General features: G+C 39.2%; 1 protein-coding gene across 2 annotated transcripts; it reads right to left on the bottom strand.

Annotated features, from left to right (window-relative positions):
* Positions 1–2,169: 2,169 nt before the first annotated feature.
* On the bottom strand, positions 2,170–25,187 carry LOC110980475 (uncharacterized). 2 transcript variants are annotated; one of them, XM_022237176.2, is made up of 10 exons: positions 25,020–25,187; positions 23,435–24,126; positions 23,112–23,181; positions 22,674–22,767; positions 22,433–22,515; positions 22,079–22,239; positions 21,837–21,977; positions 21,385–21,476; positions 20,835–21,047; positions 2,170–2,506 (listed from the first exon to the last, which is right to left on the bottom strand). In XM_022237176.2, the coding sequence occupies exons 2-10, from the start codon at positions 24,067–24,069 to the stop codon at positions 2,400–2,402; spliced, it is 1,596 nt and encodes a 531-aa protein (XP_022092868.2). In that variant the 5' UTR covers positions 24,070–24,126; positions 25,020–25,187; the 3' UTR covers positions 2,170–2,399. The 2 variants fall into 2 exon arrangements, with proteins under 2 accessions (XP_022092868.2, XP_022092867.2); XM_022237175.2 differs by lacking the exon at positions 2,170–2,506 and having other exon boundaries at positions 18,516–21,047.
* Between the last annotated feature and the right edge of the window lie 845 nt (positions 25,188–26,032).

The following is a 26,032-nucleotide window of genomic DNA, read 5'->3' as shown; positions in this document are numbered from 1 at the left end:
GGATGACACGAAAGTATGAGGGTCTGTGCATGACGAAGAATAAATACTAAGAAGTAGGATTCAAAGTGGCTATAATAATCTCAAAAAAAAAGAGTCGAAGGGTAGATTATAGTTGTCAGTTGCCAACCGATTCGAAACCCCAAGGTCTTCCGCAGGACTGCACATTATTTTAATTTTAATTGTTTCATCCAATAATTTGTTTCAGTATCACGAGCACTTTAATATTTATTCTATTGTACTTTTTTTCTTATTTGGTTCTGCCAGATAGTACTGACTCTCAAAACGATTAAAGAACTTGTATTTTATGTGAAAAATTCAAAGTTTGATAAATTATATTGACAGAAATCCAAACTTCGCGCTTTTTCCAAATGCAGAAATATTTTTACATCTTCTTCATCGTTAATTTTAAGAATGTTTGTCCGTAAACGAAAATTTTGACCAAAAGCCCTAAGACAATGTTTTCATATCAAACTAAGAAAAATAATTCTACAACTAATGTGCTAATGTGCCAGCACTTCACAATTACTAATGTAGCAAATAAAATGTAGCGAGGATAGAATAATAGTCGTGTTGGTTACTAATTAAAAGTAACAAAAGCCAAGGATAATGAATCAAACACAGGGCTGAATGGCCGATTTCGGATACAGTGGCTGTTTGGAGCAGTTAACTGGCACCGTTTGGTAATTAAAGACCGGCTGACTATACAAGAACAACTTGTTTATCGTTCGCTCTCTTTCCTCGATCTACCTGTCTGGAAAATCTTTGCGAGGAAATATCGATCGGGTGCCTTGCACACAGTCAGGGGAAAATGGGCGCAGGGGCAATCATGGAAGCGTTTGCACAAAAATCAATAGCGCTAACACAGAGCATTTCGGCCAATACAGAATGCCTTGATCTAGGATCGGCCCCAAATGAATCAGATCTTATATTCTTTGTTCCTTTGGTGGTGATTTCCAAGAGCTGAACACGACCCTTGATCAGTGGTACTATTGTGGAATTACATATTAAAACAATGTGAAAATTTTAGTCAACAAAATAATTTTACCTGAGAAATTCACTCGCCCAATCGTGCACATGACTATGTTCATCAAAAAAAGAGAAAACAAGCTCACCTAGGCCGGACTAAATTAGGCCTACAGCAATTAAGTGTGATTTAATCAAATTTTGATTAATCGAATGTAGCTTGCATTTTGTGTGGTAGGATTAATTTTTGAATTATTTATCAGTGCGAATATTTTTGTGAGTTTTAGTGAATCTAGAGTGTAATTTTCGAGCAAAAGTAAACAGTAACTTCTTATGCCGAGGTTCGATGACACTAAAATTGCCCAATCAACGGGGGATTTTTTATAATAAGCCCAAGAGCTAAGAAACTCAAATGTAATTTTAATTTTGTCGTACTCGCTAAAGAAAATACCACCCATATATGTTTTTCTGCAGTTGTTTATACAAACATGCTACCTCGAGAGCAACGCTCTGCATCGTCAACGCTTCTCGTTTTTATAGATTGATTCGACCAGGACTTTTCCCTGTTAGAACATGGTACATGTACCAATATGGCACGCATTATGCGCGCAGCCTGTAAGCGGCATTGTACAGCACCGGAATTATTCAGGCGGCAAACATTATTCACAATTTTAGGAGCATATGGCGGGAAACGACGCGTTAGGGCTGAAATGATATCACTGAGTATTGTCAGTTTTTATGCATATACGACTATGTAAATCACCACAAACTTGTGGGAATTTATGGACATTTCGATAGAACTGTTCTCACAAAAGGAAAACAAAGGAAGGGTGAAAGAATTATGAGGTTGATGTTTGTTGATTCATTTTCTACATTACCGGTACGTATACGATCATGCGACAAAAAATATTGCCATACATCCATCTTCACTACCAATGCACACGCAGATAGCCTCTCTATACTGATGATTAGGATGAAATTTTGACATTAAAGGCATTATGCGGGAAGAGAACGCGTTTTCACAGGCACTTCTCCAAGCAGCTATAGATCTGATGAGGTAGGTCATGGCACTAATGCACTTACTACATTCAGGTTATACCAAATGATCATTACCACAAAATATTGGCATTTTGAGAAAGTGGACTAGATAATCCCTAACCAAACAATCAAACCCAATAAACATATCACAAATCAAGACGCAGAAGCTTGATACAGATTTTGGAATCCGCTAACATGTTTACAAAACAAAATATCCCATTACCATTGACACGACAATACCAAATAAAGTACAGAATACCAGAATACGGTCATGGAAAACAAAAAGCACGACACAAAACTGACGACAGATTGATGTCAACCACTGTCTTGAATAAAACAACTTCTTTAAAATAACTTACATAATTATTTATAACATTCATTTTTTAAACTCGTGCTGTTCACACATCCACACTCGTGCTGTTGTAGTCTTGCCTTGTCTTTCCCATTGTCTTTCTCTCGGTCAGGACACAGAAGCCTTTTGATTCACGAAAGCCTAAATGTTGTCCTGTGTGTAATAATATATTATGCTTAATCAGTGTATTTCCTTTTTCCACGGAAAACATTGAAGAAAATGTATATTATTCATCATCACGATTCATCGAAATAACAAGAACGATCCTAACCTCTATGGCACCATCCAGACATTGTGGATGAAGCTGTGACGTCAGAGGGCAAACCTACGATCAACAGAGTTCTCATGACAGGTGATACGGAATACATCTGACACCGTTACTATGCCAATCGAGGTGACAACAAACAAAAGCTGAATGTTTACGGCCTTTCGCACAGACTCGTGTCTCATGGCAAGTTGTTATTCTATTAACATCTAAATTGAATACGTTTATAAATATTTGAAAAAGGTCACTAAATCCAATTTCCCTACTTCTGAGAAAAAAATTTTTTTTTCCAATCAGAGACAATAATATTATGTTAATCTAAATTCACAATATCGGGCGCCCTTTCCAACTTCGCAACTCATCTCTGCAATCACGGGTCACTAACAAACCTTCGAATTAAAAGTTCAGTGTTCTACGCTTATGAAATTCGTATAATCGACGTCTTCACAAATTAATTTATGTACGAAAACACCAGGTTTCACTGAAGGGAGTTTGATCCACGCAAACATGAAATTTCTGAGAAGAAAACAATTTTTACCCATTTCTTAGGAATTACAATGCAACGGGGCGGGACACATGTCCCAAAGGACTCATTGGGACTCTACGACGGCTGCACCATCAACACTTCCTGACGTAAAACTTTACTACAAGTCGTAATCTAGCATGAAGCTACCATGCCAAAATAGAATAATACCAACCAGTATGAATGTATTATTGGCATAGCAACGTGGGAGTCAGGATTCAACCCATCCCCAACAAACAAACGGGAAAAGTTCAGAAATGAAATGGAATATATGAACGACAGCAAAAAAGAAATAAAAACAACTGAGACCATAGAAGACACATAAGACGTGAATAACAGAAACTAGGGAAAAAGAGACACAATGCATTGTTCATTCTTTCTGCATATCGCTACAAGTATCTACCGGACAAGTGTGACGTAGGATGTTCAGCCATTTTATCTTTACGCCCACTCCCACTTTCACCAAACCCCACCCACCCCTGCCTACCTCGCTTTTTTCAACAAATAACTTAATTCTGAGGGAAACAGATACAAATCAGCTGTCTGCTGACTTGCCTTGTACATTTCTACATTTATCCTGTTCGTAAGTGTGACAACACTTCAGTTTAAACCACGCCCACTGCACATGCACTACATATAGAGTTACATGCACTGATGATATCGCTGTTAACATGGAACCATGGAACCGGAAGTTAACGCGCAACTTCAGCGATCATCCACTGGGAGCCTGCAAACCGTGGCGGTCAGCCTTTGTGACGAAGTCTCTTACAAACCAGATAAAAAATTACCAGAAGGTTAGAGTAAGCTTTATTTAGTCAATTCAGTGCAATTGCCATTGTGCATCAAATTTACATTTTTCTCAAAAAATACCCACTTGCGACAAAATTATCATAGAAATTCGCATCTCATCATCTGTAAACTATACCATGGATATACAATTTAAGTCGCAGAATTGTCTGCAACACACTGAAACCAAAACAAGTGACAAAAATGCCCAAAACATCTTTTGACATTTAAGATTGTTATTGCAGAAGTGACTTAACGGCATGCGGAGTACATCGAGATATCAAAACAGACGTGTGGCCATGGCGCCTAGTGTACGCTCCCATAGGAAAATCCATTCCTACTATCAAATGACTTATACAACTGCGCATCGGCCCCGGGTAGTTGGTTGGTAAGACGTATAATTTTAAGTTTTCTTTTCAGGATGACAAAAAAATATGCAAAATGTTCAAGATGTTAGAGACAAATTTACACCTTCTTTTTGACTGGATAAAAAAAATAATTAAAAGAAATTACTGCACCTCTTGAAAGTCGGTACGAATTTATCAGAATGCAAAGTTCATTCCGAAGCAGAATAGATTAAAGTGTTTTGTGCACATGCACAGTTTATTTTAATGACTGTTTATCAAAAAAGGGGGAAAGACTCCAAAGTGAAACACATTATTTGAATTCCATTTTGTGGTGCAACACCATAAATGCCGGATTTTTATGCAACACGAATTACATGAAAGGAAATACCTCCGCGCCGCAATTTGATTACCTCTTGGTATCTGACTAACAGTGACCGATTCATTAATTTGTCAGTGGAAATTAAAGATAACACTGGTAGACGTTAAAACATGCGAGATACTAGACAATGATCTGTTTCCACCTTGAGGAAAATTGTCAACGTGATGTTCCAGGCGTCCACAGTCCTTAGGAAATGAAATACGTGTAATTGGTAGAACTGCGTGCATACAAGTTGGTCGAGAAACAGATGGAAAAAAGATACAACCGGTGCTTAGAAATGTACTTCAGATTTGAACAGCGCCTACAGTGAACCCGAAAGATTCAGAAGTGCAAGAACAGAACTCCGTTCATCATTTCGGACAAATTTCTTAGTCTATAAAACAGTTCTGCCCAAAGACTCGGCTTTAGATCAGGATTCAAGCCAGACCACAGAACAGCCGTTATGACAAACAGGCACACTGTCCCTGTTCCTCTGGATGGCCGACCTCTGACCTATCAGACGTTTCCACGTCAAGAGGGTCCCAATTGGTTTCATTAAGATGGGAGTTTTACCAACTGAGCGAGCAGATTGTAATATCCTTCCATTCCCTTGGAAAACAATCTAATCTCCTGTGTCAGAGAAGTGGATCGAAGCAGGCGGGAGGGCGAGCTTATTTGCCGGGAATCAAGGTACCGTCTTGGACTCATTACCGGCAAAAACGTGATCAGGTCTCTGCAAAGAGGCTTCTGGTCTAGTCCTCAACTCACCAAGTTTTCCCAGATGTCGATATTCCAAACATCTTGAAGTCCTAGTCCAATGATAGCCTAAAGGAACTAAACAAGTCAAGATTTTGGTGGAATTGAACGAACACTGAATCTAAATGAGGGAACACTATCAAATTGTCAAGAAAACATATCAGCCAATCACCAGATGAAAACATGAAAGTAATAATATTAATACAAAACCTCCAGTTCAGCTGCACTGACAGCAAAGCCAGTGACAAAGCCTTCCAGTCAATTCAGCAAAGGATTGAAGTGTTCTGCATTCTTCCATTCAAACTACCACTGACATCAATTGGGCAATTTAATAAAATGATCCAAAATATACAATTGTACCTTTCCATTTTTTTAGGATTACGTTACGTTGTTTTTTAATTCTTTATTTAATCCAGACCATTTTGATTTTTTCAACAGTTAGAGTTGCAATGATTTGTCTTGAATGATTTTTAGGCAAAGTAACTTAGAAAATATTACTTAACAGATAGGCATCTCCGATGCTCAACTTCTGGGCTTCTCTTGATACCCAACCATGCAAGACTTACATCAGTTTAATAAGCCATCAGTTTCCGCCTATTTTGTGTCATTTTCCTGCTGGGCGATACAGGTCACAATGTCTGTAATTAGACTACCGTCGGATACACGACACTACATAAAACTGTCAACATGAAAACGATACACCGCGTTTCGAGAGGCAAGGAGTCTACCGGCTCCAAACAGACCACCCTGGCAGATACAGTAAGCAGGCCAAATGGCATCCGAAATAACTTTCAAATCGGTTCAGGTTGGGAAATAAACAACTAAGGTTCAGCTGAAGTCGGGATATTAAGAAAAAATCGGGACGCGTCCTGGTGAGTTTAGCTGTATTTATGACACTGTTATGTTCCTACAATGGGTATACGCTAGATATTTCAGCAAAATTTACCAAACGTCATTTTAAAACAAATATATCTACTTAGGATCCTTCTTTACACTAACCCTGCACGCCGTTGCGGTTTTTTTTGTGGTGGGGGTTGTTTTTTGCTTTTTTTTTACTTCCTTCCCATTGTGAAACAACATAAAAAGTCCCAAAGGTGGAAAACCAAACGCGACGTTTCACAACTGAAGGTAATAAACTTGGTGTTTGAGGGTTACCATAGCAACCACTGGCATCATTGGTAAACGGATCCTCCAAACGAAAACAGAAATTCCCCAGGGGTTGAACTAGTTCGACACCGGAGCGTTGATTAAACTGTGATTACGACACTAACGATATTATCGCATCTTCCGCGTCAATAGATTCAACGCAAAACGAAACCGCTCAGGGAAAAAAATATTGCATTAAATTGGCAAGAACCGCAAGACATTTAGGAAATAGATCCTTAAAGTTCTGAATACAGAAGTGACGCTGAAGAGCTGTTTACTTCACAGGCACGGTCTACCAATAGGTAACAACAAAGAGAGATCCCTGGGGGCCAGTGGGGCCATGGTCCCCCCCCCAAAAAAGGGCAAAAAATTACTTGAAAAATAAATAAAGAAATTATAATGTATTTTGGCCTTTTTCGTTTCCTTCCCACCTTATAGCCTTCTTACATGGGAAAGTTTCAAATTTAGCCCCCCCCACACAAAAAGTCTGTCATACCGAATATTTTGTTCTGGAACTGGCCTTAGGTATCAAAAGGAATTCCGATTTTAAAATACCGATATCTGAATTTAGTTGCGACGTTATCGCCTCCTATCTCTAACAGCACATTGCCTATTTTGTTTCTGATTTATGAAATAAATCTCAGCAACCCACAAACACCAACCGTTAAAATAACAAAGTTAGGTATATCGATTTCGAAAATACCATCTCTTTAACCTTACATGCATAGCATGACCTAGAATCATTTGAGGTGACAGGTATAAATTGATAGCAAGATCGAAAAGGTGAGGCCAAAAATAAACAGCTGCTTAGAAACTCAGGACGTTCTGTTTGTTTCTAGGATATAATACCACAAATGAAAAGTGACCTCGTCAGATGAAAACTCTGAAGATTAAGATCCGTCTTTTTTATTTATGATAATCTGCAAAGCATTCTCACACACATGGCCTCTGGCAAGGACAAACAGGTTTTATATTGTATGTGTGAAGGCAAGTAAATGAAAAAAGGTTTACTTTTTCAGTACATTTTGCAAGTTATTCGAAATGGAACTACAACATAAACACAACAAATTCTATAAATTTATCATTAAAACTGTTAGCTATGAAAAAAGAAAGAGAAATATCTCAGCTGAATTTTTACTTATTTTCAGGACAGAATTTTATACAAGAATTGCACATACATGCGTTTACATGAGGTGTATGACCCATGCACTGCTTAATATTAATATTATTCTGTCAAGGACAGAAAAGAAAATGAGCAAGACAGCAACGGGATTAAACATGTTATTCATTCTTAGACTAACAAAAGTTTTGCCAGCTAAATACTAACACTTCAGTGTTATCATACAGCAACCATTCAGCTTTTCTATAAACAGCCCAACGACGGAAACCATCCTTCCTACAAGATGTTCTAGGTCGATTTTTCCTTACGTCTTTAGATGCAATCTACCGTAGGAGAGCTTTAAGGAAAGACCTTTTTTATGTCTGACACTCGATAGTATGCGCATGATGCAACCTCTGCTTTGAGACTGCGACCTGAGAAGACATTGTGAAAGACATAATTCGCTCACTGTGACGTCATTTAAGTGTACGTGTTGAGGATTCTCTCTCCATGCCCTGATACAAAGGCCGGGGAGTCGCCGTCATTTTAAAGACATCAAGTCCTCTACCGATGCTCAGAATGAAAAGAGGAGTTTCTATTCCTACTCTAAAGAATCCTACACGCATATCCGACAAGGTCACAGAGTCCTCCTTTAATAGGGAAGTTTTTGTGCAAAGGCAATCGATGCATTACCGATAATTAACACACACCCGTCTCCAAACTTGCGGGGGGGAGGGTAAATGGCACCCGCTACATATACAGGATGTTTTCCAGTAGTCTTGAAATGTTCCATATTTCCTAATCATAAAAAGGTACCGGTGAAAAAATAAACATCAGTAAACATACATTTACGATGAATAAGTCGTTCCAACTACCAGACGAACTTTGGCTGGCAGAGTTTTTCGCCTTGAAGTAAAAAAAGTGGAGTACATTTTTCCCTGAGGTATCGCTGGGACAGCATGCGTACTTTGGCCAACGCAAAATAATTACTTAGTGACGTCATTTTGTCAAATCTGACAGATTAGCTTGTGGAAGTTAGCGTTTAATTAGAAAAATAAGCGTAGGAAGGGGACTTCTTAGCTCTCTGAAGACAGCTGCCAGGGTTTCCTGTGCTATATGACAGCAAGATTGAGGACTGAGCAGCTGTTTCATACTGTAATAGAAGACGCAGATACTGCAGACAGGAATTCCGTCAAGGGACGGAATGTGATTGGTTGACGGTGAATCAATCCGAGTGAAAAAAACATGATTCATGCGCGTGGTTACCGTGGGTGCTAGATTGAATGTGTTTGCTATGCTAACAAGTCGTCAAGAAGGGTACGGGAAAATCTAACCAATGGTGAAGGCACTAGTGTGGTGATCATATTGACTACTTCAATTATCACAATTAGACACCACTACTGAGAGATAACGTGCTCGATTGTACCCTGGTCGTACGCGCGCACTCAATGTTTCGGCGACAAATAAGCTGCCGGAATGCGCGTCTAGAGTTCAAAAACGTGTGTGCTCCAGCGAGTTCAAAAACGTGTGTGCTGCAGCGAGTTACCATCTCGTAAAAGAATCTCAGTTGTTCCCAAATAGTACCCCTAAACAATGAGTGTTATTGCTTTTGTGCGCTCATAAGGTACGTTCTCAAAAGACATAACAGGATAGTGCACATTTAAAGGAAAACTGACATGTGTAAAACTCAAAACAATTTCAACGACAGCGGCAGTTTCACTGTCTATGAAGCTCAGACAGAATGAGAACATACAGAGATATATATGGCTGAGCATACATGAATAAGGCACCACATAGACACGAAAAGAGACCAGCACTTAGGCCTACATGCAGACAGGCTGACATAAGAAGACACGAGGAAAGACTAGCTATAATACTTGAGGAAAATGGCAAGGAGACAACAGCCAATGGGATTTATGACGTCAGTGATGCCCTGATTTGTTGGGGGGGTGAGTAAACGAAATTTGTGTGATGTAATAAGGCCTTAATTCTAGTGACTAGGATTTAACGACCCAACCATAGCTCAATATGAAAATATGCCATAGGCCTAAAAGATGAAAGGTGAACCAGGGGCGCAGATTACGAAGCAAAGAGTGTTGTACATACAGAATCGACCAAGGTAACACATGGGGTGGAAAATCAATGAGATATTAAGACTGACGTCGGGAATATTTGATCAACAGACTACGGAATTGCGATGAACAGAAATTAAGTTTAAGACACATAAAGGAAAAGACCGCCTACATAAAGAAAATACTTATATACACAGTCAATCTTCCTTCCCAAGACCATCGATAAATGCATTGCAGATCAAGAAGACAAAAAACAATCCGTAAATGCACTGTGTTTTAGCAACTGATGCTGACATTAAATCCCTAGAGAGCTGAAGAGTGTTGGAAAGCCAGACGCGTGACCTTATTTAGTTGCTTCTACTTAAAGGTGTTGGTTTGAAATCCAGCTGTCACGACTCTTTCACGAGGCAAACAAAATTTCGTGACGGAGTGAATTTGGAAAACTGGATACTCGATATGGTTTTAGTAATGGTTAGTAATTGTTTTGAAACGTACTTCCACTTCGGTGAACTCTGTGGTTGTTGGAGCATTAGTCTTCCGATGACTATTCGGTGTTTAGATTTCAGCCGTGTGTATCTTGCAACTCGATCAACAGCTTTGCAATGGGCATGACAGTTCCATCTCGGCACTATCTTGTGATTTACAGTCACACCCTTGTCGCTCGTATCGAACAAACACGACAAATAACTCCCAGTCAAGATAACATGAAAAGAACATGTTTGATTTTATAAAATTAGTCTCTGGAAGAATATTACAAAGTACTCTGAGCTCAAATTGAAAATATCAACAAAGAAACCTTACCAAGCATAGTATATTTATTAAGTTCATGTAACTGTTGAAATTCATGATTCAGGCACTGTGCCAGAAGGAGTGTTTTGTCAATGTCATACTGTACTAACGATAGGCCTATCTACATGTATAAAACACCTAAATGTAAACATAAACACAAGATGCCCCAAAAATGATTTCAGGCGCCAAACTGTTTCCTCGGTATTAAGTGAGCTTAAAGTGAAGGTCTATCAACTCTTCCGTGAAAAAAAACCATTACAAGATGTAATCTCCAGCCTTTGATATCATGATTGGTAATACCTTCATCAACATAAGCTCACACCCGCGGCGGCGTAACCTAATCACACCAAATCATACACGCAGGATCAAACCAAACCCCTCCAAATGCACTATGCTTGAGTCTCTTAGAAATATGATGACGTCACTGTTTGCAGGCAATGACGCTTTGAGTGACGGATTAGGTATTTGCCAAAGCACTCTGCCAGGCTGGCCACCTTGACTAAAAGGAGATAGCATGATGCTCTTAACTGAAATAAAACTGAATGCATTATAGTTAAAAAGGAGGTGTGTTTCAACGTCTGATGGATACAAAAAAGGCAATGAAAATGTATGTTGGGACCATGCACGCAGACCACACAGCGGAACTGTGGACAAGGGTTGAAGAGACGGGCGTTTTCTGGATAGGCATAGACCCAGACAAGTACTCTAGAATCACGAGTCACGCAACCTTCTAAGTACGCCATTAAAAAGGATCTGGGAAAGTCACCTATTGCACAGAGCAGCCCTTTACAAGATTCTTTAAAGGACCTATCTCTTTGACACCGGTATTAGCTCGAATTTTTGAATCATTTATTGCCAAATACATTTTTTACGATATTTCTGTCAAACTTGATCCAAAGCAATAGGGTAACATTAAGGGCAGCTCTACCACTCATTATCTAGTAGATATGTTAAACTCTGTATATGAGGGACTTGGCAAACCCAATCATTATGCGTATCTAGCTGCGATTGCCATCACCAAAGCCTTTGATCCCGTCAACCATAATATTATTATCAAGAAACTTATTAACCTTGGGGTTAGACGCTCAATTATTCCAACTGTCTGTAGCTTCCTTTCTAATCGCAACAAAAAATACCAAACTTGCTAATTACACTTCTTCTGTCAAAACTATTGGTTGCGGCGTTCCGCAGAGAACTAAGTTAGGTTCTATAATATTTCTGGTCCTAGTTAACGATGCTGCTATTGGAAGACCCTCGGGGATTTAATCAAAATGGTGAAAATGCTCAACTTCAATCCCATCTTGATGATCTTTCAGAATGGTCCAAGGTTTTCTCCCCAAACCTGTTAAATGCCAAGTAATGATGATCAGTTTTCTTCGACGCGTTATGCCCAACCCAATGTTTACCCTTAATAATATATCGCTAACCAAGGTTAATCACATGAAACTTTTGGGAGTCACAATTCAGAGTGAATTTAATTGGGACATGCATGTTGCTAATATTATCTCTGGAGCCCCTCGAAGATTATTTACCTTGTGTATTTTAAAGAAATATGATGCTTACTCGGCTGACTCAATCTCGGTCTTTACATGCTACATTAGACAAGTTTTAGAGTAAGCCCAGTCTGGCATACCTCAATAAGTAAACAACTGGTTAATACAATTGAAAATGTACAAAAACGTCCATGTCGTATTATATTAGGCCCTCGTCAGTATCACAGCTACTCCATTGCCCTGGATGTATTAGATATTTCTAGTCTTGAAACTAGAAGGGATACCTTACTGTAAAACTTTGGTACGAAACTTTTTGAATCCCCCAGATTCAGAAATATTCTTCCACCCCTTAAATTGAACAACGCAACTACCAGAGACTCAGAATACTCAGAGACAGTTCTACGACTACACTTACTACATGGTGTCACCGCAAACTTCACATAGTTAGTACTTTCGCCATGCATAGCCTCAAGTCTTATTTACGACTACACTTGTTGTACCAAAGTGTAAAACTGATAGATGCATGAAATCTACAATTCCAGTTTTAGCTAAACTTTTGTAATTCGTAATATTTTTACTCGTATGTGGGAGTGAGAATCTGTCATTTCACCAACTGTCCTGAATGAACTGTCTTCACAATTTTTTTCTCTGTTTGGTAAACATAGATTTATCACTTAATTTTTTCACAATTTTATTTTTACTTTTTAAAAATTATGAACCATTTTCCATACTCTTATCATTTTATATTCCCTTTCACTGATATGCAATGCCTTTAGATTATTGTAAATTTGGTTTTATCAGCGACCCTGATGTGGCTGCCTAGCCTGTATATTTTAATTGACAAAACCAGAATAAATAAATTAATAAAAATCCCAGATTCTTACAACACTGTTAGGAGATGTAAATCCCCTTTGACTTGTCATTAATTGGCTCGTACTTATTAAGCCAGGCCGCATACACGTACGCTTCATGTCACTTTGTATAATGTTAAGCTTCTGAACTTCTATCAGTGGACAGCTTAGTAATGTGATGTCTGTTAAGATGAATACCTGTAAAGTTCATGTGAAAATGGGAAATTCATTTTTTATCATGATTACGAAACAGTGTCGTACATACAGAGAAACTTAACTGGCACAGTTGCCGGTAAACATAAAGGCCACCTTTTAGTGGCAGGGTTGGTAGCTTTTACCTTTACGAATTGCACAACGGGACAGATCGCCACATCTGAAACAGTGAATAACGTTTCACTTTCAATCCTCTAGGATTTCCTTTATAATCCCAGCATATCATTGTAAAATTTCAAATTGACAAGCAAACGTCAAAAATATCGTGTGCAGATGGGAATGTAAGGGTTAGGTTACGGCGTCTGCAGGGAAGACTCAAGTAATATTCAGAATTTTAAATAAAATCCAACCTACGCTTCATTATCGCCCCTACAGCGGACAGTTCCGATGACGCACGTGCAGGCCAAGCGGTTAAACAGCACTATCCGATGATTTCGCTTCAAAATCCACCAACCTTGGGCTAAAACAATTCAGATCGATCAGACTTGGACAGACAGCGTTCTGGCCCTTTCTGTTTTAAATTGTTAGCATGGGGAAGAGGGGTGCGTTAGTTAGGAACCAGGTGACGAGACTGCAAAATGGACAGTTTGTCAGGAATCAACATTTCAACGGGTACATCCAATTGACGCACCTACTAGATTAACATCAGCTTGCTTAGTTACTTTTTCTCTGAAAAAAGGATATGTGAAAACGGCAAATAATTAGGAAATAAATGCTTTCAATACAAAAGGCCGTACATGGGGGAACTTATGGGCAGTGTACCCTGTCGACTGTTGAATAGAGCACGATTTCACCAGAGAAGCCTACAAAAGTTAAACATCACTTTTCATACAGTTTGACACTATCTTTGGTTTGTTTCGTATCATGCAAAGGCGAGCACTCAACATTTCATCTAACACACGATTTTAAATCATACTGCATGATACAACAAATTGTTGCAACACCAAGTTACATACTTTCACAGAACAAAACAAGCTTGTTTATATGGAAGTTTGATGAAAGCGTCAATATCAGCCTGTGGCACGTGATTATATCCACAATATCGACATCACATTAAAAAAAACTCAAGCCGTTACATTTTGTGGTGCCACGAGGTGGCAAAAACAAGGCGTTACCACCTCCAGATTGAACGAGTTTACATATTAAGGAAGTGGGTGTGAAATCCCACCAGTTCGACGAAAAACAACGCAGTGTTAAAGAGTAGGCCTACTTATGTGGTTGGGCATCTTTTGCTTAAGGGACATTACAAGTGTTTACATTATGGGCCGTCCGAGGTTTCCCGAGACGAACACTCAACACCACACGCGTCTCAGATGACAAATGCAAGGTTCAGGTCAGGCTGATGATCAGTACATCACCTCGTTTCACAGCTGTTTGGAAGAGGGAAAACGGACGAACCTTCGGCTTTCATGGCAAACCGTCCCACATATTAAAAAGTACATAGGCTGCATGGTTATTAAAGAAAAATAGAAAAATGGGGTAGGCAGCGGAAATTAATATTTCTCGTTGTATGGAAAAGACGTCATCCTTATTGTGGCTGCTAGACTCACACTACAATCACACCCGTTTTTTTCTGGCTGTATTCATTGCAATGGCACGTACCTCTTCATCATAACGCAGCCAACAAAATTCCTAGCGGCTAGGGTTTTTTCATGAAGTGTTGGTGAATAAGAATAATAGGTGTCCAGCATGACAGTGGGGCTTGACGTGTGAAAGGGAATGCAAAAAGAAATGACCGAGAAGGAAAAAGGCTTTCATCTGACCTCATAAGGGTAGATACGTGATAACCCTGGGGTAAAATCCTAGATAGTCATCAGAATTTCCAACAATCGTGAATTAATTCACAGGCTGGGAAAAGGCAAAGCATAGCCAGAAATTAAATGGCCATCCTTATCCTTACATTAAAAACCATAAACTAGTTCAACTGCCGAAAAAAGTCCAAGATTTATATTACCAAGATTGTACAAATGTAAACTTGGAATTTTATATAAAAAGTACATATTGAAGCAAACAATATTTACAATCTCTCAAGCTTTTTTTTTAAGAGATAGACACTCCCAACAGTGTTCGGCTACATGCTCTTCTCGCAGTGGCTCATCAAGGGGGGCCCCAGGGATTTTTTTTTAACAAAGAATATTACATAGGTAAGAAAGTAACTGGAAAATTTATTTATCAAATATCAGCACCAACCACCTAAGAAAACAACACAAATAAATAAAAGCCAGGATTTGGGGACAGCAAGTAAGGCTTTTATATATTTTCCTCCCAAACATCATGTTTAATGAGCCCAAAGTCCCTATCGCTTTTGAATTCAGCCCCTCCCCCGACTCCAAAAGCTGAATACGCCGCTGCCCACTAGTGCTCTGGTACCCACTCGTCACACGTATTACACGCGCTAGTCGATCCTGATAACATTGCTGTCACGTAACCGATCGACAAACACATTCACAAACAAACTGCACAACGAATTTAGTTAACAGCTAAGTAAAAACCTTTTTTTTGGGGGGAGGGGACATTAACCTAGTACGTCAAAAGGAGCCAAGACACAAACATAAACTTCATAAATGTTGCATGGAATGATGACTACCGCACCATACGGGAATCTTATACCTGCCCCTGCCCCACGCTACTGGTTTGGATTGTTAAGCACAAAAAAATACCCTTTTTATACATCAATTTCTCAAACATGAAATCAGAATTTATAGATGAAGCATCTTTCTGTGAAATACACATGGCACAGTGTTAAATTTCGAAAACCTTTATCGCAGAAAATATTGCTACCCAGGGAAGTATACCAGTAAAAAAAAATAGAACAATGCAGGCATGGAAAAACGAGAAAAACCAAATAAAACACGAGAGGGGGCAGACAGGAGGAATTACTAATAGGAAGGTATCAATAGGTAAGCTTTGCCGAGCTACTGGAGAAATAATCAAGAGAAGACGGAAAAGGGTATGCAAGACAGGAAAACTATTAAAACGAGAGAAAAAACATGCTGGCACAAAATGGAGACAGACAGGTAAAAACACCCACAACAATAAACCAAGACACAGAAAGCTTGCAGAGAAATAACACGGAACGATGACAGAAATCTAACACCGAAGTGATGACAGATTTCTAGCCTAAATTTACGGGACTCATATCTACTTTTCTATGGGTGCATTGTGGCATGATTCATGCTTGGCGATAGGTTGTTTAGATCGCTAGGTTATTTTTACCTTTAAATTGTACGCTTTACCAAAATCAGTAATCAATTTATGTCCTCTCTGCTGAGCTGGTAAATCTAATTTATGTTTCGTAAGTTGTTGAAGATTCTTGTTTTTGGTCGATATTATTCCTTTCTGCTCACTCGAGAGACTACATGTTAAGAGAATAATGGAGTCTTGATGGCATTCTGTTTCAACGTCAACACGGTCAAGCTTTTCAGCTGAAAGCGACCCTTTCGGTCAAGTATTCCTACAATGATACCAAGTTGCTTTTAGTACTATATATTGATATGACAGGCCAACACAAAAAACGCAAGTGGGACCTCTTACGCTCGGAACAGCCAGAGCAATCTTGAGGAGTCACGTTTCTGGCGAACAAAATGTCATGTCCGGGAGAGCAACTCAAACACTAGATATTTTAATTACAATATTGATCCACTTTTTTTACGTTAGTATCTTATCCAATATAAGGAAAATTACCGAGGCACTATTTGAATTAGGTTGTAGACTTTGCCTTCGTGGGATGTAAGATAGTGAAAACCTTAATGGGATATAGGAACGCATCCCTGTGTTCCAATTGTCATTACTTTCAATTTTTGCATTTTGTCATATTTATTGGTTAATCAGTGGAAGATTTATACTTTATTTTCGACAGCTTCAGCCAAATTTATGCCCAAATATTTTGTTGAACAAGGTCTTGCATTGATAACCTGCGCTGAAAACGACGAATAGAGTAAATTTCATCACAGTAACAAGTTCGCCAATCGCCATGAAGGGTTACTTACAAAAAAGGTTAAAAGTATGCACTACAAAAATTGAAAACATCATCAGTTTCACACAAGCCAGAGGATTCAACATCTGCGCAGTCTGCTTCAGTAGAGAATTCATGTTCTGAATGTGTAAATGTTGATTTCATTCAGACAGAAATATTAAAGCTCACAATTTACATTGCTTCAACACTAACATTGTTGGAACGTGGTGACAGGTGTTTTTATAACCAAGCTAAAGTGAAATTATTTTTCTATACAACAGCAAAGGAAATGCGGTGTACATCATAATTTTTTTTAATATGCTGCCCACTATAATGAGCAGTTATTTTTGCTCAATGACTTCAATTTGTTAGGGACTATGAAGCTTAGCTCCGTAAATGTCAGCATTCTATTTTGGTCATCAGACAGTGGGACAATGCAAGCTATCATTTCCGCATAAAATGCGAAGTCATCTTCTAGGAGCCGAAAGACATCTTCGCAACCTCGCGTCAGCTGGCGTTTAACAAAAGATGCATTCTGGAGTACTCTTGAGAACATTCACCTCCATCAACCGCAACCAAACTCGCTTAAAGCTGCTACGGGCAGAAACAAAAACCCGTCAGGCGCTTGTTTTTGTGTAGGTATGTGCTATGTATGTGCAATGAGTACACGTGTACAGTATATCAGTGTTGGGTAGTCGGTGTATTGATACTTGCAGTGCTTTTCCCTGGTGGTAGTAGTACTGAAGGAGCGCCCTCATTGAACATATTAAGCTTAGAAGCCCAACCGCATTGTGAAGGGAAAATTTGGCCATGTTTGTTTCACTCGGATCTGGATCACGATCAGTGATCGGTCGTTGGTTTATGGCTACCAAAGCTCGCCGAATGGATGGTGCGAACCATAGGATCACTGATCGAAATCCTGATCCGTGTGAAACAAACAGGTCCCCTGTTCACTCTTTTTTATGGGGGGCAATTTTTTTAATCGGCATCACGTCTTAAAAAATACACTCTGCCACTATAAACTCTTCTGACCTGTTAAACACTTTTGATTGTGAGAAAAAAAACTTGCATAGATAGATGCTATTTTGTTAGCAACGGTGGCTCCTTTGGTCGGAAATGAATTTCGCTTGTTCACGAATCCTGGGAAATGCACGTGTCACGGTCGAATCGCGACCAACAAATTCAACACTTCCGACCAATGCGACTATTTTTAATCGATGGGGGGTGCTTCTACCCAAGGCGGCAAAATGTCAATAACAGCGATTGGTTTGCCGTCTTTGTTGAAAAATGTCCATGCTAAAAATGGAACGCATCATGGTAAGTTGAAAGTGTGTAATTCAGCCCACCTTAACACTTCCCAACGGGGATAGGTCCTACCGAAAGAAATGGTACTGAAAGAAGTAGGGGGTCTATAAATCAATTTTACAAATAAAAAGCTTTCTTGAATTTTGTCCCTTTTTAAAACAAAAGTAAACAACTGAAAGGAGAGAACATAAAACAAACACAGTGTTATTATTTGAATTGTTGGAAATCATGTTTACAAACTTGATTTTTTTAATTGGCACACATTAAAACTGAAACAGCAAAATAGTGACAACATTTACTCAAAGTACGGCATAGAAAAAGGTTTTGTTCATTTGTCTGAGAAACTGAATTGGAAAGTGTTGTAATAAAGTTTTCATTTTTAAGAGTACCTGTATAATTATATTCCTAGCAACTCTACATGAATATAATTGCTGTGTCCTCGGGGAAGATTACTGATCAATCTTTTTTTCCCAGGTCACTAGTGATGTGCAAACTGTGATATAACCTTCAAGCTTAATCCCCTGTTCTTAGGATTAAGCTATGATATAGCCTTGCCTTGGGACCCATAGGTCTTGTCTGCTCTAATAACAACACTGGGGATGGTACCGGTGGGGTATATATTGGTTGAGATGAAGACACGATAAGACGGGAGATTATGTGATTAATTGATAGCTGTATGATTTCCCCAAGTAGCAACCTTGTCACAAGTCAGTGGCTTGCTGTCCCTGGCTGCGATAACCTAGCACAGGCTAACTCCATCTAAGGGAGTACTGTCACTTAAATTGGTTATATTTAATCAGGTTGAAGGTAGCAATATGTGGCACGAATTTCAACATGTGGCAAAATAAGGCTATGTTGTGTACAGTGATGGACGATTTGTAATTGGATTGATGACAATGGGGAAAAGGAAATGCAAAGGTTTTCTTGGGTCATAAACAAAAACATTTACCAGCAGGCGGACCAACTCCCTGCAGTTCATTGTTCCTGATGGACTGTATAAACTTTCATTCCAGTCATATGCTAATTGGTACTTGCTGAACTGTAACAAGTGGTTCATGGTACAAAATCTATTTGTCATCTTTCAAAAGGAAAGAAAGTGTTTAAACACAGTTCAGAGTCTAAGTCATTGGTGTTGGCCGACAGCAAAATGAGGTTTAAAGACATGACTCAAGACCTTAACATATACTGTACTTGGATCACCTGTTATAAATCCACAGGGGCATGTATCAAGGATTCCTACAGGTGTCATTAATTATCCTTGCCTTGTGTCAGCATTATCACCTTTGATGACACATGACACTGTATATGGACATGTAACCACCACCAATGCAACACGCAACATGTTCATGCACTATTCATTTCAGATTTTTGCTGACACCTCTCCTTCCACTCTTCAAGTGAGTCCTCTATAACAAGAACTCCCAATCACTCAGATCTCTGGCCTAATGAAAGAGAATCCCATTGCCTGATCATCCCTGATTGGCTTAGTAAAATGTAAGCCAGAGGGAAGATAACAGGTAACCTTGCAAAGGTTAACCCTAACACTCCTCAATCCTTCACCTGTTGGAGGACTGAAGAGTGTTAGGGTTAATGATTTACAGATTCTGAATATTTACCACCATATTTACCTTTGCAGCATGGTCACGCCTCCTCACACGTCTTTAAAAGTTATTGGCTATCAATGCAATCTCTTGAAAATATCTCTAGTATAGTCTGCTATTTCCAGACTGCTCTGGCAATCTGAATAGATACCCGTCTACCTTTCTCAATCATATAAAACCTACAGAATATCCTGATGGTGAAAGGATCGAGGTATGTTTGTGTTAATATTGTGCATTCTATTGGCTGGGTGACAACAGCTGAGGGCGCTGCGCTACTCATGGAACCTATGCACAGCAAGTACAATTACACTGAGGGTACATGTAGGAGGAAACCCAAGTGCCATGCATGAATGACTCACATAGAACTTAACCAAGTTCTGACTGAATGTGTTCCACATTGTTGCGTGCACACTAGCCTTCTCATGTACGAAAACCAGTTCAGTAACACAGTAACGACATACAAATTCTCATGCTTTACGTTCTGATTACATGATTTCTTGGTCAAAACACATTGTAACAGTGACAATGGCAACCAGGAGGTAGTACTTTAGAGACTAACAGGAGAAGCTTCTACCTAATGCTTGTCATTGTACCCGATACAGACTCTCATGGATAGCCACAATTTTGCTGCAGTGACAGCTGGGTTTGAAGTTCAAGTTACCAATTTCACCTCAAAGCTAGGAAGTGGAATTATTTTTGCTATCATCTGGCACTCTGAATGATGAAGGGAATGGGTGAGGTATGTTGCCAGGTGGGGGTGGTGGAGGTGGGAAATTATTCATATAAGGGTAGCTTGATGGGGGCAGGGGCGGGGGTGGAGGAGGGGCATTGTAGAAGTTAGGATTTGGAAGTGGGGGGAGGGGAGATGGGACAGTACTCCAATCATTGCTGTAATGAGAAGGACCACGTGGATTACTCATACCTGGAACTCCAGAAACGTGATCTGAATGAAAGGATGACCACTGTTGCTGGAAGGTTGGAGTATGCCAAGGTGAACTGAAGAAATCCATCCTTGGTCTTGGATGATGAGGATGTCTAAAGGGTGGGTGTGGCACGCCCCTCCCTCTTGAATGTTGTAATCTTGGTCTCATGCCATAGGTTGGCCCTCCTCTTGATCTGCGATGACTAGTTGATTCTAAACGAATAAATAAAACCTTTACCCATGGCTGCATTCAATACCAAAGATGACCAGGAACAGCAAATCGAATAATGAAGGACTGTTCGGGATTACTTGCCTAATGGAGGGATTGCACTTCATGTTTTTCAATAGTTCCTTTCGATGTCAAAGAACACTCGCGAGGTACCAGTTACAAGGGATCTATTGCCATTTGGTCTTAAATTGCCTCATTATTTCATACTGCCCTGGAAAAATCTTGCAAATGCATCACAATGAAAAATGCTACATTGATCACACTGATTCTGAGATTACCAAATGCCAGAAAGAAGCAGAATCAGTCAGAATAAGGGCTTACCATGGTAACCGTGATGATCACCCGATGGGAAAAGATGCCCTGTAGTCTGGATCTTGTCAGTTGTCATGGTAACATCATGTGAGGTATCTCGACTGTTGGTAGGGAATGAAAATATTTTAAACTGGAAGACATTTTAACAAATTGATTATCAACTGGCAATATGTTTGTTTCACCTTGTCAGAAGAAAAGCGTAAATTGTTTAATAATCAAAGCAGACACGGGACAATGTACTGTAATGTCATAATGGACTGTGTGAGAACAGTAGAGGATGCTGTGTGTTGGCTCACAACAGAGCATTCAGAGCAAATATACTCACTACTTAGTTATTGTCATAATTTCCATACTAATTGGCTTACAGTGCACATGACCACTTAAAAATTAAATTCAAGCAAAATCACACACTTACGTATTGGAAACGTACTTCAGAATTAAAGTAAGATATTCTAACATACCTTTTATTTGGAGTTTTTCTCTTGCGTTTCTCATTCTTTTTCTTGTTCTTTGCTGCACGTTCCTCTTCATCGTCACTGAATTCAACGCACTCAGGGGGAGGCTCCTCATCATTTTCCCAGGATGCATCAGATCCTTTCAACCTGACAATCATACCAATAAAAGAATGAGAATTACAACAAGGCGCTAACCTTTAGGAAGCAAATTTGCTTCTATATAGACTTATAAAGAAAAAAATACATACTGTTTGAGCCGCTGAGTGAAGACGTATGTTGTCATGTTTTGGATTTTGGGAGCAAAGAACACCTGCGTCTGTAACTCAATCTTGAGATCCTTAATGTCACTCACACTGTTGAATCGGAGGGTATAGAGAGGGCAACTGACTGGACCAAATACTTCAAATATCTGTGTAGGAAATAAAACAAAGCATCCAATGTGCAAATCTCTAGAAAGTACTTCTGATCACACCCTCATCCTGTGATTACATGTGATTTCTTCTGTGGTACAGTTTATATGTTATGTGATGAATATTCATGAATTTCATGAGTAATGAATATTGCATTTGTTGAATTTTTCATCAGATGAGTTAGTGTCTTACCATTCCAATTGCCTTTCTGTCTTCAAGGAACAAAACTGTGTCAGAATCCAGGACTTCAACACCAAGGTTTGACTGAATCACAACTGTGAAAAAACAGCATTGCAATAATGCCACTAGAGACATAAACGTAACAGATCTCACTCAATCTCAAGCAAAAGCTGTATGCTGACTGCTAATAATTCCATGTAAACTCTAATCTTTATCTACTCAAAAAGACACATAGACTCTTCATGATTCTTACCAAGTTGACCGATGATACTTGACACAACACCGGCAGGTTTTAACTCTTCAGATGCTTTAAGAACAATATCAACGGGCTGCACTGGTGGCAAATCCTGAAACACCACAAAAAACCCCTAAATTGCAAAATCAACTCCAAATTAGAGACGATTTCAAAGGCAGGGTCAGGTATTATCTGGAGGACATTTCCACAATATCAGTCGACTCTCATTATAACAAAGTAGCTGGGACCAAACAAAATACTTTGTCATAACCTGAACTTTGTTATAAAAGGAGAGGAAAACCAAAGAAAAACATAAGAATTCAAGAAATTGGGATTCTTGAAATATGTTCTTTATAACAGTATTTTTTTTGTAACAGTATTTTTTATAACAAGAGTCAACTGTATGTAGCTCATGAGAACTGCACTCTATCAGAAAAGACATGTACACATGTTTACCTTGATAAGCACCTCTTTAGCAGTTGTGGGAGGTGGCAAAAGACATTCCAAATGTTCTTCCTCGCTATCACTATAAAAAAAAAGAAAACAGAGAAGCTTATTACTTACAGGTACATGAAAATTAGATTGGGAAATTTCCAAAAGTAATACAGAGAAATAACAAAGACAGAAATGACCCAATGGAGGATACAATCTGAATCCAATATAATATATGTATTTCAAACTGAAAGTGGATTTTGGAGGATCAGTTTGGAAAAAATCCCTTTGCTTGACATAACAAATTTTTCAGAATTCATTTTGTACATTAAACAGTACACATGTACCTTGCCCTTTTGGTGCGAACATATCCTTCATCATCTGAACTTGATGAGTCCTCAGAGCTTGAATCAGAGGAAGAACTGCTATCTTCTTCTGTTTCACTCACACTATCTGACGATGAAGATGACGCCGATGAATCTTCAGTATCTTCTGAATCGAGTCTTAATTCTTCACCGTCCTGTGGTAAGTTCTCCAGTATCATAGATACACTATTGAGAGTATCACCGGTGATCTTTTGACATGCTTGAGAGACATCTTCCAAACATGGAATCATTGGAGTGGACACTGTACTAGTATCCCCTGAACCAACAGCGGCAGGACAGTTGTCACTTTCCAGTTTTACATTCACAATGCAACCATTAACTTGTGCAGGAGTAGTAACTGGTGCAGTGTTTGATGGAGATGATAGAATGTATGGAATACAAGGTGCACATTCCTCTTGAAGTTTGCTGATTTTGCATTCATCGTGAGATGACAGAGTTTCTTTGGATTTGGTACTTACTGACGACTCCTCCATACCAAGCATACATGAAAGAGGTGCATAGTCAGTCTCATGTTCTTGCTTAACAGTTCCTTGAAGTTGAACTTTCTCCTCTGATGGTGAAGTACATATGCTGGGATTCTGCAGTTGGGGATCCATGGTAAACCCCTTACATGTCTACAACGAACATGTACATGTATACCTACAATTTACACTCTGTATAAAACAAGAAGTAGATGGAAGACATGCATGAGTGGGAGGCCGATATATCATTACAATGAAGTGCTGTCTGAACTGATGTACACACATGCCATTCATCTAATTTTGTATTTCAGGAGAGTAAAACAGTGAGTAATGGCCTTGGGATTTGGAATATTGTGAGCTTACCTGTAGAAATCATATCTGCAGTGACTATGATGATAGTGGCCCAACCGTTACTCCATAGTACTAAAGTTGGGATGTTTTCTGGACTCAATAACTGAGACTAAAAAGGGGCAATATTGGAGCAGCTAGGCCTCCATGTATATACAAACTGGCAACGTAGTTAGTACAGCCTAGCTATGCTATCCAAGTTTAGATAATGTCTTCATTACATCACTGCAACTAACGTCCAGGGTATTAATTCATTCTGCTAAGGCAAACTTTTCAACTGACATCCATATATCTCCCCTGCATGCCTGCAGTTATTTATTATGTCTTAATACTAGCCATCGTAGTACGTGGCATCGACAACATTGACATCATTTTGGCCTCCTACAAATACATTGTACGATACCACTGTACTCGGTACTATACTGGGCCTAGTAGTATGAGTTAAATATCAGAGACTGCCACACTGATTGCAGAATACCTCGCCATTCTAAAAAACGACCCCTGGAATGACTGGTTTAGTTGGTACAAGGTGAAAATCCCTTGAGAAGAGTGACACTTCGATACCTAGCTAGCTATGAGGTTGATCATGCGGGGTGGCGTTATATTCTGCAATTGACCTGCCACGTGCTTGACCCATGCTTGACCAATGCTTGATGACACGACAAGAAGTGATGCTTGATTAACCCATAATGCCCATGGAGGAATTAACCGCACCATAAGCTGATGACTACACTTACCGAGAATACATGATAAGTCTTGATTGCATTCTCATTCTGCGCGTCCAGTGTAAGGCTTGTCTGAAAATGTGAAAAAAGGCCTACATGTGTACAGTGGCTTGCACCCTTCGTTCGCGGACTTCAACCTGTTCACGCGGTTGCCTGCAAAAAGCGCGTTTCGATATGTCTTGTTCCTACATTCTGAAGAGCCATATGTGCATTGAGAGACTTTTAGGTTCCAGACTGTCGTTCATTTGTAATTTCAAACTCTAGAGGTCGCACTCAAAACAACGGCAAAGTACTTTTGCACTCTGTGTTGAACTTCAATTTGCGGCTCACTTTTTCACCGAACACAGTTGGTGTGTTTGTTGTGTTTGTTTATGCACGGGTGACACTGTTTCAAAGTGAAAAAAATCAATAAACATGAAGATACTAGTCGTTCAGCATTAATGCCAGTATTGATAATGGCAGTGATCATAAATCCTGCCGTGCCTTGTCGGACGCGGAAGAAATAATGTACCATATTCCTCACTACCAAGGTCACCGGTGATGGCAGCCATCATCGGTCACGGAGAAGCTGTGGGAATTTTGTAATCTCCCAAATTTTGTCTTGTTTGCAAAACTAAAACAACGTTACTATTATGTATGTGTACACATGGAGCGTTGACTTATGATCCATTGTTTAGACTACATATCTGAAAAATACAGTGAATTGTTTCACAGAATGATGATAAAGTTATGTGAGAAATGTGGAATTCAGGGTGGTGTATTTCAGGTGTCTGAGTCATGTTTTTGATAATTGCCAAAACTGAGGAAGTTCAATGTCAGCGATATGGATTGGCTCGCTTGAATTGAGAGAATCATATTCCTTTACATGAGAGGGTTTCATCAAGGCAGCTCCAGTAATTCCCAGGAAATCCTGTTTGCCTTTTGTAAATGAATCTTCTCTAGAGCTTGCTGGAATTATCTTAAGGAAAACGTTCCTAACATAATCATTTTCCAGGGAGCTTTGTAAAATATTCAAACAATACTTT

This window comes from Acanthaster planci, linkage group LG19 (assembly GCF_054643075.1).
Source record: "Acanthaster planci isolate LZ-2023a linkage group LG19, COTS_SCS, whole genome shotgun sequence".
In the NCBI taxonomy this organism is placed as follows: domain Eukaryota; kingdom Metazoa; phylum Echinodermata; class Asteroidea; order Valvatida; family Acanthasteridae; genus Acanthaster; species Acanthaster planci.
The sequence above is the reverse complement of the archived record's forward strand: the minus strand, read 5'-3'. Positions and strand labels throughout refer to the sequence as shown.

Coding starts and splice junctions, on each gene's coding strand:
- LOC110980475 (XM_022237175.2), bottom strand. CDS start 24,069: ATGGATCCCCAACTGCAGAATCCCAGCATATGTACTTCACCATCAGAG. Junction 23,182..23,434: donor GTTCGCACCAAAAGGGCAAG/GTACATGTGTAC, acceptor TTTTTTTTATAG/TGATAGCGAGGAAGAACATT. Junction 21,048..21,384: donor TGATCATCACGGTTACCATG/GTAAGCCCTTAT, acceptor TTATTCGTTTAG/AATCAACTAGTCATCGCAGA.